The sequence below is a fragment of the Pungitius pungitius genome, chromosome 11 (genome assembly GCF_949316345.1).
Source record: "Pungitius pungitius chromosome 11, fPunPun2.1, whole genome shotgun sequence".
In the NCBI taxonomy this organism is placed as follows: domain Eukaryota; kingdom Metazoa; phylum Chordata; class Actinopteri; order Perciformes; family Gasterosteidae; genus Pungitius; species Pungitius pungitius.
This window is the reverse complement of record NC_084910.1, coordinates 13,173,043-13,185,692: the sequence shown is the minus strand read 5'-3', so window position 1 is coordinate 13,185,692 and position 12,650 is coordinate 13,173,043. Positions and strand designations below refer to the sequence as shown.

The window sequence follows — 12,650 nt, the reverse complement described above, 5'->3', positions numbered from 1 at the left end:
CTGATTGTTCTATTCTCAGGAATTACTTGACCAATACAATGTTATCATATCAAATAGAACCGTGGACGCAGCTTTGAATAACTTAAGTTATAACAAACAGCTTTTTGATTGTGTTATGGGCTGTTGTGTGACACAGTGTGTGTGTGTGTGTGTGTGTCCGTTCCTCCCTCCCTCCTGCTCGCTCTCTTCTTTGATCATAATGTCTCAGACCATAGCAGGTCTGTGTAATCGCAGCTTTAATCCCAGGCCTAAAATCACACACAGTAACAACTGCACTGATAGAAATCCTCCCCTCTGGCCCCCTGAAGGATTTGCATAAATCCTCCCTGGCTTTGATTGGTCAGTGCTCTCTTTTGGTTAAATAGAGAGCGCGGTGAAGCTGCACCTCCTGGGTGACATGTTCAATGGGCATGTGTGGGCACACGTGTCTCCATGTGTTTGAGTATGTCTGAATAGACGGCAGTTATAGAATCAGGGAATGTATGTGTGTGTGGTGGGCAGCTAAACACAGGCACCCCAAGAATGTCTTTCTTCTCTTTTGAAGTGAGTTCAAATGCTCTTCAAAGTCTGCTTGCATGATGGTGCGGGGGGGGGGGCATGGAGAAAGAAGGGGCGACAGTGTGCTCTAAACGTGGCAACAGTTGCCGTGGCTAAGATTAGGCAAAGTTGTTGTTTGCATCTCAGCGCTCTTTGTTGTGTGTGTGTGTGTGTGTGTGTGTGTGTGAGCCAATGCCTCAGCACATCAATATTATAGGCCATATTAATTATACGCTAAGGCACACCTTTCTAAAAGGAATGCGGCTTACAATAAACATAACCGCCATAACGAACCGCTTAAGTTTCAGAGAGTTGATTCAACTTCGTCAACATTATGGAATCTGCACAAAGTGGGTGGAAAGAAGTCAAAAGTTGAATTGTTGTATTTTTCTTTGCATAACAAAGCGTACCTGTGTTGTATGGTGATGTTTCTCTGATACAGGAAAACAAATGATTTTTCAGTTACATCTTCCTGCTGTCCGTGCAGCATCGTCCCCGTGTGTGTGTTCCTCAGTCTCCTTGCTCCTGTCTGCTTCTCCTCCCTTACTTTGTGGGAGTGTCCCCCCCCCCCCCATGCTGCTTTGTGGCTGGAGTAAACAATGTTTTCAACGGTGCAGGCCCGTCCTGTCTCTCCCATCGCCTCGGGGGACGAGTGCCCAGCACAGGGAGAGAGAGTTGGAATAAAAAGGGGGGGGGGGGGAGGTATTGGTAGCATGAAAGGGGGGAGGAGGAGGAGGAGGGGTTGAAGAGGACAAGTGAAAAAAGAGCAACAGTCTGTTCCCAGAGCCAAATGGGCCCAGCTAGTCTGCATAATAAGCATAATAAGAGGGGGTGAAGGGTGACACCTCCCCAACACCAAACAGACACGCACACACTCCCGTCTGGATAACTACCATTCAGCATAATGACAGTGAATGGGCCCGCATTAACTCTGCATCACCTACATACCCTGCAGCCCCTATCTCTGTCAGCACACTTCACTTAACTGGTGCCGGCAGACGCACGCGGGAGGAAGGGAAGCCGAGCCGTCTGCTGTAAAAGCAGGTAGCCATGCCGACCCCACGAGGCGCCGCGCCGCCTGGTAGAATCTAATGTCCGGTAGCCGGAGGTCGCGTTGGTCGTTTTGGTCAGCCTGCCACACAAACTCGTGGTCTCGCGGGCAGACTCACCCAGCCTGTGTCCCTGCATACGTCTTTCGCTTTGTCTATGTCAGTGTAGGCAGCCGGGGACGTAGAGGTTACATAAAGTGCATGTGGATCTGGGGAGAAAGCACAGAGATGTTACATAAAGAGATGAAGCCGGACAAAGGTGAATACAAATAGTGCCTTGTGCTGTGTGCTGGAGCCATGAAAGAGAGAAAGCTAAATTGAAAAAAAACAGAGAGAGAATGGCCATTACATAAAAAGATAGAAATGGGTAGAATTATCGCCAGCTTTGGTTTGCTGTTACATAAAGAGATGGGTCCATCTAACAAATTGAATCGCGGAAACCGACATCTGAACAGGAAACACTCTAAAAGACACTTTCTCCTTAGACCGGTTTAGATTATCGGAATACACCGCGCATGCAATATCCCAACAAAGTAACACGAGTCCGGGACGCAAGTGTCACACATTGCAGACATGCCCCTTGTGGCCTTACGACCCATTTACGTTCCACATTTGGCATTAAGCACTGACCTCTGGTCTCTTAAGTGTTTGTTTATCCCTCCACACAACATCCCTGCTACTCCTCGGCTCAATCCATCCACCGCTTCCCATCCATCTGTTTTCTCTCCTTTAACCCCCACTCACCCAACAACCTCCCCCCTCTTGCGTTCTCTTTACTGGGTCTGCTTTGTGCATATGTCATACAACACCCTTTAATATCTATCATTAGAAGAGCGGGGAGGGAGGGGGGGGTGACATGAAAGACTTGTGGTTATTAAAGCGTGTGCTTGAGTGTGCTGGCACATCTGTCTGTGTCCTGTTCAGGAACATAAAATAAAATGAGGTGCACATCTTAGATTGAATGTTTCAGCATCGATATTAGGCCGGTAGTTCATACGTATTTTTGGGAGACACCAATGTCGCTGCATAAGTTAACATGCAGTTATTTGCCCCTTTTGTCTGCATCTTGGCCTTCACGTCCGTGTGAGCAAGTTACTTCTTGGGCACATATTTTAATTAACATCCTCATCCTTTTCAGATACTACTACAACAAGAGGATCCTCCATAAGACCAAAGGCAAGAGGTTCACCTACAAGTTTAACTTCAATAAGCTGGTCTTGGTCAATTACCCCTTTATCGACATGGGCTCCACCGGTAAGCCTCGCAGTCTATTTCTGTGTGTGTGTGTGCGTCTGTGTGCGTGTGCCTGTACAAGCTTGTGAGTTTTCAGATGCCTCCTGATCCCACAATGGGATGGCACGATTACGTAGGATTACACTGGAGAACATTATGTGTAATTTCTTTCTTTCTGTTTTTTTCTCCCTCGCTCCCTTGGCGTTTCCAGGAAGCAGTGTTCCTCAGAGCGCACCTCCTGTCCCCACCGGTGCGGGGACCCACTTCCGGTTCCCGCCCTCCACGCCCTCCGAGGTCCTCTCCCCGAACGAGGACCTGCGCAGCCCCGGCGGCATGTTCAGCTCCGTGGCCCGACGGATGGCCCGGGGCTCCGTCAGCGACTGCAGCGACGGCACCTCGGTCAACTCCGAGATCGAGGAGGGCAACGCCGGAGCGGGAGAGGAGAGGGGAGAGAGGAGCGTGAGCGGCGGAGGGGGCCCCGGCGGCGGAGGCGGCTACCGGAGCATCATCAACCCCCGCCTGTCACATGAAGCCCTGTACCGCATGTACGGGGGACCGGGGAACCCCGGCGGGCACCCGGGCCCCCGCCACGGGGCGCACCGGATTCACCCGGATTCCCTGTCGCCCTTCCCGGTGTCCCCCCTGCCGGGCCCGGGAGGAGCCGCCCTCCTAGCCCCTCCCCTTTCCCCGGCGCTCTCCATGACCCCGTCTTCTCACCTGCCCTACACCCCGTCCCCCACCTTGTCCCCCATGCTGGGCTCCCACTTCTCCTTCAACCCAGAGGACATGAAGCGCTACCTGCAGGCCCACACCCAGTCGGTATACAACTACGGCCTCAGCCCCCGAGCCTTCCTGCAGTACCCCAACATCGTCATCCCTCAGCCCCACCGGCTCGCCGCCGACAAGGCCGGCCTCTCCGGAGAGAGAGGCGCGGCCGAGAGGGCGAGCCGGGCAGAGCGGGGAGGAGAGCGCCACCATCACCCGTCTCTGGCTCACGCCACCCACCACCACGCGCATCCGCCTCATTCCGCCCACCCTCACACCCACTCTCACCCCATGCACCACCACCCGCTCCACCTGAGCGAGGAGCCGCTGCACATGTCTCCCTTCAAGTTCAAGCTGCAGCCGCCGCCGCTCGGCAGGAAGCACAAGGAGAGCCAGAGCCATAGTAAACCCCGGCAGAGCTCGCTGTCCTCCGGATCCATGACGTCTACGTCCGGCTTGGGCTCCTCGCTGTCGTTCGGCAGCGACCTGAGCTCCGCCAGCGGCTCGGGCCTCATCTCGGCCTCTTCCTCAACGCAGTCCCTAAACAGTACGGGACTGCCCAAAATAAAGGTGAGGCACATGGACCCAAATATCCGTTATGATTTGGTTTGCGATCTCAAAGGGAAAAGTACACGTACATGTGATCTAAATTATTAGCAACCGTCACCTGCCAGACATTGTCTTAACAGACAAGTAAAACTGCATTTTGAATGTATATATATATATGTGTATATAAATATATATATATATATACCCTAATTAAATGTCCTTGAGTTTCCTCCTGTGTTCATTCTTTGCCATGTTTGTCTCCCTCCAGGTGGAACCCATCTCTGATATTGAGTCAGAGGAGGAGGTGGAGGTCACCGACATCAGTGATGAGGACCCAGACGAGAGAGATGAGGAGTTTAAGCTCTTCTCCCCTCGCCACTTCAGAGCCCCCGAACACCACCACCACCACCACCACCACCACCACCTTGCTAACGGCACAGCCGCGCCCCAACACCACCCCCATCCTGACGAGGACCTGGACGAGGACGTCTTCAAGGCCCCTGCCCCGCCTCCACCTGGCCTGATGCCCTTCTTCACCTCGCAGCACACACACTCAAATGCACCCCGCATGCCGCCCGCCCTCAAGAGCGAACCCACCGAGCCAGTGGACAGCAACACCCCCCCGCCTCAGACTGTCTCTGTCGAAGCCCCTCAGACCAAGTGCATCCCCCTCAAGCTGCGCTTCAAGAGGCGCTGGAGCGAAGACCAGCGCATGGAGGCCTCCCAGGAGGAGTCGGACGACAAGAAGGTTCGACCCGAGGCGGAGAGGGAAAAGGAGAGGGAGAGGCAAAGGGAGAGGGAGAAGGAGAAAGAAAGGGAAAGCAACGGACGGATGGAGACGGAGGAGAATGGGACAGGCAGCAGAGAAGAGGACAGCCCCCCCCCGTTGGCATACGAGGGCTCTTTGGCCACGCTGTTGGCCTCCCAGCGGCAGGTGAGCGCCGAGCTGCATCGTGCCACCGCTCAGCTGTCTCTGGAGAACAAAGACTGCTGATGGGAGGCCCGGTCCAAACACTACTGCTCCGGGAGCACTGGAGGGGGCACAGGAGTATGTAAATGGTTCCTCCGTAATCCCTCTCCCAAACTAGATCCCTGCGGCCCTCCCAGTGAACTGAGAGCACAGTCCAACACACACACACACACACACACATCGAAAAACCAACACGTCAAAGACAGCCTCCCTCTTGTTTTGTTGGACACCCGCTCCAATCATCTGCCCGTCTGGACCGGGGCTCTTCTGGGACACTCAGACTCTGTGACTGGAACAGCGCTGACATCAGAGGCCAGTGACGCTCCGGAGTCCGCCGTCCCAGTAGCACGGCTCCCTCCGCCAGGACCCATCAGTGGGATCAGCAGCCAGTCAGCACTTTCCTCAGGGGACACACTCTCTTAAAAGCCCATTAACACGCCTCGGATGAAGATGCGCGCCCTTCTCCCCTACGCTAGTTTTCCTAAAAGAGGGCGGGACTTTGATAAGTGCCTGTATCTAAGAGAAGAAAACGAAAGAAGGCCGTGGAGTGACATGGGAGAGAGAAAAGAAGTAGAGGACTGCTGCAAGAAATCTTAAACTGATAAAAGCCTTGTAAAGTATGACAGCTACTGAAAAGTCAGCTGTATGTTTGTCGGTTGCATACACACACCACACACACACACCACACATACACACACACACACACAGAAACAGTGAAAAGGACTAAACGTGGACGCATTGCTTCTGGATAACAACGCGCATTCATACTTCTCTCTGAACTTTAGACTTTTGTGTAACCTTCCTCCTGCGTCTCTTCTGTCCCGTCGCTCCCCCCCCCCCCCTCCCCTGCGGACCACCTGGGGAAAGATCACGACTCCACTCAAAGACATAATCTCAACCTTCTCAGAGAAAAGAATTAACCAGTACCTCAGCGTAGAGAAAGGACTGCTAAGGGGACCACGGGGGGAGGCAGCTGGGGGGGGGCTCACCCCCCCTTCTCACCTCCCCTAACTTGGCTTGTACACTGAAAATAGTTTCTCTTAAGTCCCAGCAGCACAGAATCCTCGTTCACCAGCTAAAGCTCCTCTAACAATCATCGATAGTGTTTAATTAAACCAGCAGCGAAGCGCACACACGCACACACACACACACACACACACAGCACTGCCTTCAGCTCTTAAACATGCTTCTTGGCTCTTCGTCTGGACCTCCAGCTCTGTAGTGGCGTCATCCTCAGGTCCTGAGTGTGTGAGACGACCAGGCCTGTAAACTGCACGAGTGTGAGAGCCTGAGAGAACAGGGAACATCTTAGAGCTCACACACACACACACACGCACATACACACACACACATACACACACACCAACACTGCCTCTCAATGCCTTGTTTTTATAGCATGTACAAAATAGCAAACCGAGTTCTGATGACACACGTACAGACTATATCTTTATATATTCTAAAGGAAATTATTATGGAAGTGAGATTTTAAAAAGAACGATTTTAATGATTCAGGATTGTTTGTAGGTGAATTATTTTGAGTGTCCCCCCCACTCACTGGTCAGTGTGGCTTGGTGGCTGGTGGGGTGGGGAGGAGTGATGACTAGTGGGGGGATGGGGAGGGGGGCTCCGGGTTTTGTTTTTTTCATCGACAAACAAAGCAGAGAAAACCAGCACAGGCCAGTTTACCAGAACAAGACGGTCCAGAAGAAGAAGAAGACGAAGAAAGCCGGACGGGAGCAGACTGCTAATGACGCCGTCTGCAGCACTCGGTTCTTTCCCGCCTGTCTCTCAGCTCAGTGGGGTTCTCCCCGGCTCGAGCTGTCGTGCCCCCCCCCCCCCCCCCCTCCCTGGGCCCCCTCTCCAGGCCCTCTGTGTCTCACTGTGTGTGTGTGTGTGTGGGGGGGGGGGTGCGCTCAGAGTGAGCTCATGGGACAAAAAGTAATAATCCTGTCTCCTCTCTTTGGTTAGTCGGCGTAACGCTCCAAAGTTCACATGGGCTCTGGATTAAGGTGAGAGAGAGAGATGAGGTTAAAGGGTTAATCATTACTGGAAGATAGCCGGAGGAAAGTGGGACATGTGAGGCCCAGTCCTAGAAGGCCCTCTCCTCAAACTATGTACCTTCACACAAACACACAAATGATCACGTTTGCGATGACGTCCTGCCGCCAGGCGTCTGATTGGTTGACTGAGCTCTGCTGACCAGCGGCCAGACGGATCCATAGCAGCGAGCTGCGAGATAGATGGGCTCCAGGCGCTCTGTGTAGCCGAGCTGATTGAATTTCCTGATCAGACCCCTGTGGCCTGGACCGGAGCATGTCTCTCTCACACACACACACACACACACCAAGTCCTGTGTCTGTATTTGAACTGACAGCTGCCTTATTACTCCTTTTCATGACTCAGCATTGGGCGACGCATCTCTCTTACCTGCCCTCCTTCGCTCTATTTTCAGTTTCCTTTTGCTCCGTTCCGACGCCGTCTGACTTTGTGCGATAGTCGGACTCCGTCGTACCGCAGGATATCGCGTCCTGTTTCAGGCCTCACACACAACGGACGCTAGACAAACAGCACAAAGATGACATTTCTGTATCAAAAGATTAAAGATTTCTCAGTTTATTTTTCTGATGACAATATTGCTATTGATTATTGTTGTTGTTATTGTTCTCATTGGGTTATTTACCTCTCCACCCGGCATTATTATAATTCCATGGCCCTGTTAGCTGTTGCTTTTTATGTTGTGTTACATCACTTGGGATGATGTTGAATCCCCCCAAAACTCCATTCCCTCTTTCAAACCTTCAAGCCCCTCCTCCCCCCAAACTAGACATTTTTGTGTCTTTAGTTTTTACAAATGTAATTTAACTAAAATGTGTAATATCAACCTTTGATGCCAACGGAGAAATAACACCGGGGACTAAGAGGAAAATGCAGCGGCGCAGGATTTTATTTAGTGGCAGAGGGAGGAGTGATTTTATCTCTTTTGTCGTGTATTGTAATTTTTATTTTATAATGTTACATTTTTTCTCTCTTTGCTTCTGTACATTTTCTTTTTCATTTTTTTTAGGGGGGGGTTGTGTAATCTAAAAGGGAGAAGAAAAAAAAAAGATTAGTATTGTTTGACTGCAAAGGTCTATCTTCTCCCTCTTTCACACTCATCTTCGGCCTTGTCTCCCTGAGCCGTTACATAACACTCGGATGGAGAGATGAGCGTTAATACCATGATGTAACATTGACTTTTCTCCACTTCTTTTGTGTTTTGTTTTTTTTCAAACTTGTAATTAAGCTGTAATCAGGGTTAATTAAAACCAGTTGAAACCCAATATGAATATCACTGTGTTTGTTTGTGTGCGCACTTCCTTCATATGTTTAATAATGACACATAAGCCCAATCTGAGGGTGTTGTTGTTATTTGTAAACAAAGAGATTGACCTGCTGACTTTTTGTCTCATCAACAGCAGTTGACTGTTATATGTATTTTGTAGTTACATACTTTTACAAATTAAAATACAGTAATAGCCCCCACAACTTTGTAAAAATAAATATCTTTAGGCAAAAGTTTCTTTGAGTATCTGCTGGTTGCTTGGCAACATCTTACAGCCAAGAAATAGTCAAATGTTAAAAGTAAATGAGTGAATTAAACACACTGTATATATGGTCTTAATTAGTGAGCTTTGTTTGTGGTGGGATTTTGTTAACGTGGGGCGGAGCTATAGTTGTTTCTTCAAATTTACTGCAATGCAGGATTACACTACTGGATTTATATTTTGTGTGTAAATATATATATATACAGTATATGTATATATATATATATATATACATATATATTTTCCTTAAGCAATAACTCGAATCAACCAACATAAAAACATTCAACTGTTCTCTAACTCAAGCTAAAGCTAATTGTCTTTCATCTTGCCCCTGATGATCCCTGACGGTGGCTTGGATGAAATGAACAGATACACACACACACACACACACACACACACACACACACACACACACACACACGGCCTCCAACAGGGCTCTGAGGTTATGTGTTTAGCTGATAGAAGAAAAGCACTTTGTCTGCAGTGCCGCTGCCCACTCACCCACTAAATGCTCACATTTACCTTTTAGCGTGACGTCAGAACTGGCTCTCTCGTCTTAAGAGCACTTACAAGCACGTATTGTATGTGAGAAGAGGAGGAAGAGGAGGAGGAGCTGCTGGCCTTGAATGGCATGTCTACATTTTTAGTCATGTGGGGGCCTTGAAAGTTAGTTTACTTTCATAGATAAAATAACGTCAAAGGCAGATTAATATTAAATGATCAAAATCTACACTCTCTTCTGTCATGAAAACCTCTTAATTAGCGTGATCAGCGTCTCAAAAGTTCAGCCTCTTTGTGTGGCTTCAGTGTTTCTCTTCTGAGCATCGAGGGACGAATAGAAATGGAAACTTCCCGGCCCACCGGTCACTATGTATATCTATGTATATTTAACATATATATGGCCATTTGCTTTATATCAACAAACAGAAACCAGCCGTCAAAGCGAAAGGTTCCAAGGGAAGAAATGAAATGTTTGAACTAGGCCTTTAACAGTGAACCCGATGGTTCAAAGGAGAAAACGCACACATTCAACCTGTTAATAAGCGTCGGTTCAAAGGTCACCGGTGAAAACTACGGTGCTCCAAAGGGTTCCCCCCGGGACAGAAGCTTCCGTGTGCTCCCAACATGCCGGTGTGCCTTCTTTGACCTTCCCTGACCGTGTTGAGGGCCACTGTGTGTGCGCCTGTGTGATTCCCGACCCCCCCCCCCCCCCCCCCCCCGCGTCCGTTGACACGTCCGTCACCCAGCTGGTCCATTCACAGCCGAGGATAGATAGAGCGAGAAAGAGAAAGAGAAAGAGACCACAGGAGCCGACGTGCTCTCTCACCTGGGCCACATCCCACCCCCCCCCCCCATCCTCGTCGCTTCCTCTGAGCGCCTGCTTTCGCAGAAACCCGGCTCCGTGCTCCACATGCAGCCGGCGGCCTTATGCACGGTGCACGCGTCGGCGCGGCGGTGGGCCCCTTGTGAACGCACACACACACACACGCTCGTACACACACGGGCCTGTTGCATCCTCTGTGAGAGTTACGGCGCAGTGACACACGGCGAGGCGTGCTAGTAAGTTCACCGCATCCTCCGCCTTACGGAGAAAAGCTGCACCGCACAGGGGGGGGGCGAGGTGCTTTCACAGCGACGGCGAAACACAGACGAGTGTGCACGCGCGGATATTGATGTGGTTTTGTTTGATAAGCTGGTTGTGTTTCCTTTTTTCTCTTTCCTTCCCGCCAATCTTTCTGTTGGGCCCTTTTTTGACGGCGAAAAGAAGTAACGTCGTCTAAATATTCTGAATATTCGTGTTCACTCGGAGACCAAAAGGTCCGTCCTCGATGCGAGGGCCGAAGTGGAGGTGAGACCTGAAGAAAGAGGCTCTGCTTATGCTTTGTACGCCGCTGAGACCAAAAGTGTTGCAGCTTGCACATTTCACGTGGGATGTCTCCCCCTGTTGTTGGAACACGGCACTGCATGTGGGCGGCTGATTGTGTGCTAAACTGGAAGTAAAGGCTTGTTCTGTTGGATGAGTCGGTCTCAGCCTGTTTGAGTCACTAGTTGCTTAATGAGCAATAAGTCGGTGACGAGTGCAACAACATTTTTAACATTTTTATTTTTGATGGCATAAGATTTTGCCACATACGTGAAATACATTAAATAACTGGATGAAAAAAGGTTAATTGTCAGTAGTAATGCAAGCAGAATCCTTATATAAACTGCTAATGTTCGGTTATGTAAATGTATTATACTCATGGAATTTAAGAGCAAAAGTTTCAGTTAAAGTCAGAATGAAACACAAAATACAGAAGCCGTACGCTGCTTTAGAAATGCGTTTGTGACCACTCCTTCTTCATCTTGTCTATGTCCAAGGACGCCTGTCTTCAGCCCGGGGACATGACGTGGACACGGAGGAACAGCTGAGCGGTGTTAAGTTACTGCAGTGAGCACGAGGGCCGTCTGTTGAGCGTACTGCGGCTTGCCCGGATGGCGGCCTTGTGAGCCACCTCTCCAATGACGCTACCGCGTCCTCTCTCCTGTCATGGTGACCCGGAGCCGTTGTGAATCATCAGTTCACAGCAGCTATTCGGGCATCAGAACGATTCTTTAAAAGGGAGACTTCCAGAGATTCTTGTGTCTATGTCTCTGTGGCATCCCTGGGTCCTTGGAGGATTTGTCCCCACGTTTAATACCAGTTAGTGGTGGACAGGATCGGTAACCTCGCACAGTGTGTGTGCAGCATTTATCACACACTATTGGACACCATGACTCCTCGCTGCCTCCCCCTGTGTGCCACAGGAGCAGACTGTTGACACACGATACACAAAGAATCCCTCTACTCTTTCAGTAACCCACTCTGTGACATAAAGGCCATGGTAGGGAGAGGGGAAAAAAATCAAATATATATTTTTTCAAAGAACACTTTGGGCTCTTTTGTAAGAATTATTTCTAGCCTCATTTCTAGGTCCAAGGTCTGATAGCTGAAGAACAAATGTGCTCATAAACGTAATGTTGATATGACTAGAAGCCTAAATGTGTACACATAGTATGATATGATAAGTCAAAGATATTAGGAAAGTATTGTAACACCAAAGGGAGGCTGCACTTGTCAGCATGCTAACATGCACACGGCTCATCCAAAAGAGCAATGCTGCGAGCGAAGACACACAACTTTTATATGATAATTGAATGTTTTAGGCAAAGTAGCAGTCTATTTTATTGTCAAATTATCACTCGGGCCACCCTCTCATGCTCAAGTTATATGCTGGTCCTCCTTTCTCTTTTTGTCTGAGCTCTCAATGTTCCTCTGCTCTCTCTGGGTTGTGCTCGGCTGCCGTCTGTATACCTGAGGCCCGGGCTGACAGAGGAGCCCAGCGGGGGAAGAGGGTCTCGGGCGTTTGACTGACAGGCCGGCGATGAGCACGCAGAGAGAGGGTGAAGGGTGAAGGTCGGGGGTCAGGCTCCCGTGGAGAGTGGAGCAGGGGGGGGGGGGGAGGGGGGGAATGGGGGGGAACAGCGAGGGGGACGCTCTAACGAGGTGGGGTGGTTGTTGGGGTTTGCATGCAAAGAAAAGATTTGTGCCCTGAAAAAAAATGGCATAATGGGAATTTATTAGTCCTCGTCGTGGGTTTAATGTGTAGAGCCATGGAATGTTTGACACGGTTAGAAATTATTTTACTATAAGTTCATATCATTTCAGCCAGTCATGCAAACCAGATGTTTTCTTATTCACAATATCACTCAGGAGTTCAGACAGTGACTCCAGTTAGAAATGTTTACATGTTTTTAAAGTGTTTCCTATCCATTAAGATTTTCCCGCCTTCGTATAACATAGTCCTCTATAAGCAATCCCCCCCCCCCACACACACACACACACCTCCCCACCCCCACCGCTGTGGCACAGGACCTTTGTCTTGTAGTGAACCTTTAGGAAAGCTTTCTCCCAGATGTTACACATTTGTATTCGACACAGAC

General features: G+C 49.8%; 1 protein-coding gene across 1 annotated transcript in view; it reads left to right on the top strand.

Annotated features, from left to right (window-relative positions):
* Positions 1 to 8,423, top strand: part of erfl3 (Ets2 repressor factor like 3) — a 36,978-nt gene extending 28,555 nt beyond the window's left edge. The window contains exons 3-5 of the mRNA XM_037453348.2: positions 2,725 to 2,840; positions 3,031 to 4,154; positions 4,402 to 8,423. Coding sequence (XP_037309245.2) covers positions 2,725 to 2,840; positions 3,031 to 4,154; positions 4,402 to 5,127 — 1,966 coding nt within the window. The 3' untranslated portion in view covers positions 5,128 to 8,423. The remainder of the gene's footprint in view (positions 1 to 2,724; positions 2,841 to 3,030; positions 4,155 to 4,401) is intronic.
* Positions 8,424 to 12,650: the final 4,227 nt, after the last annotated feature.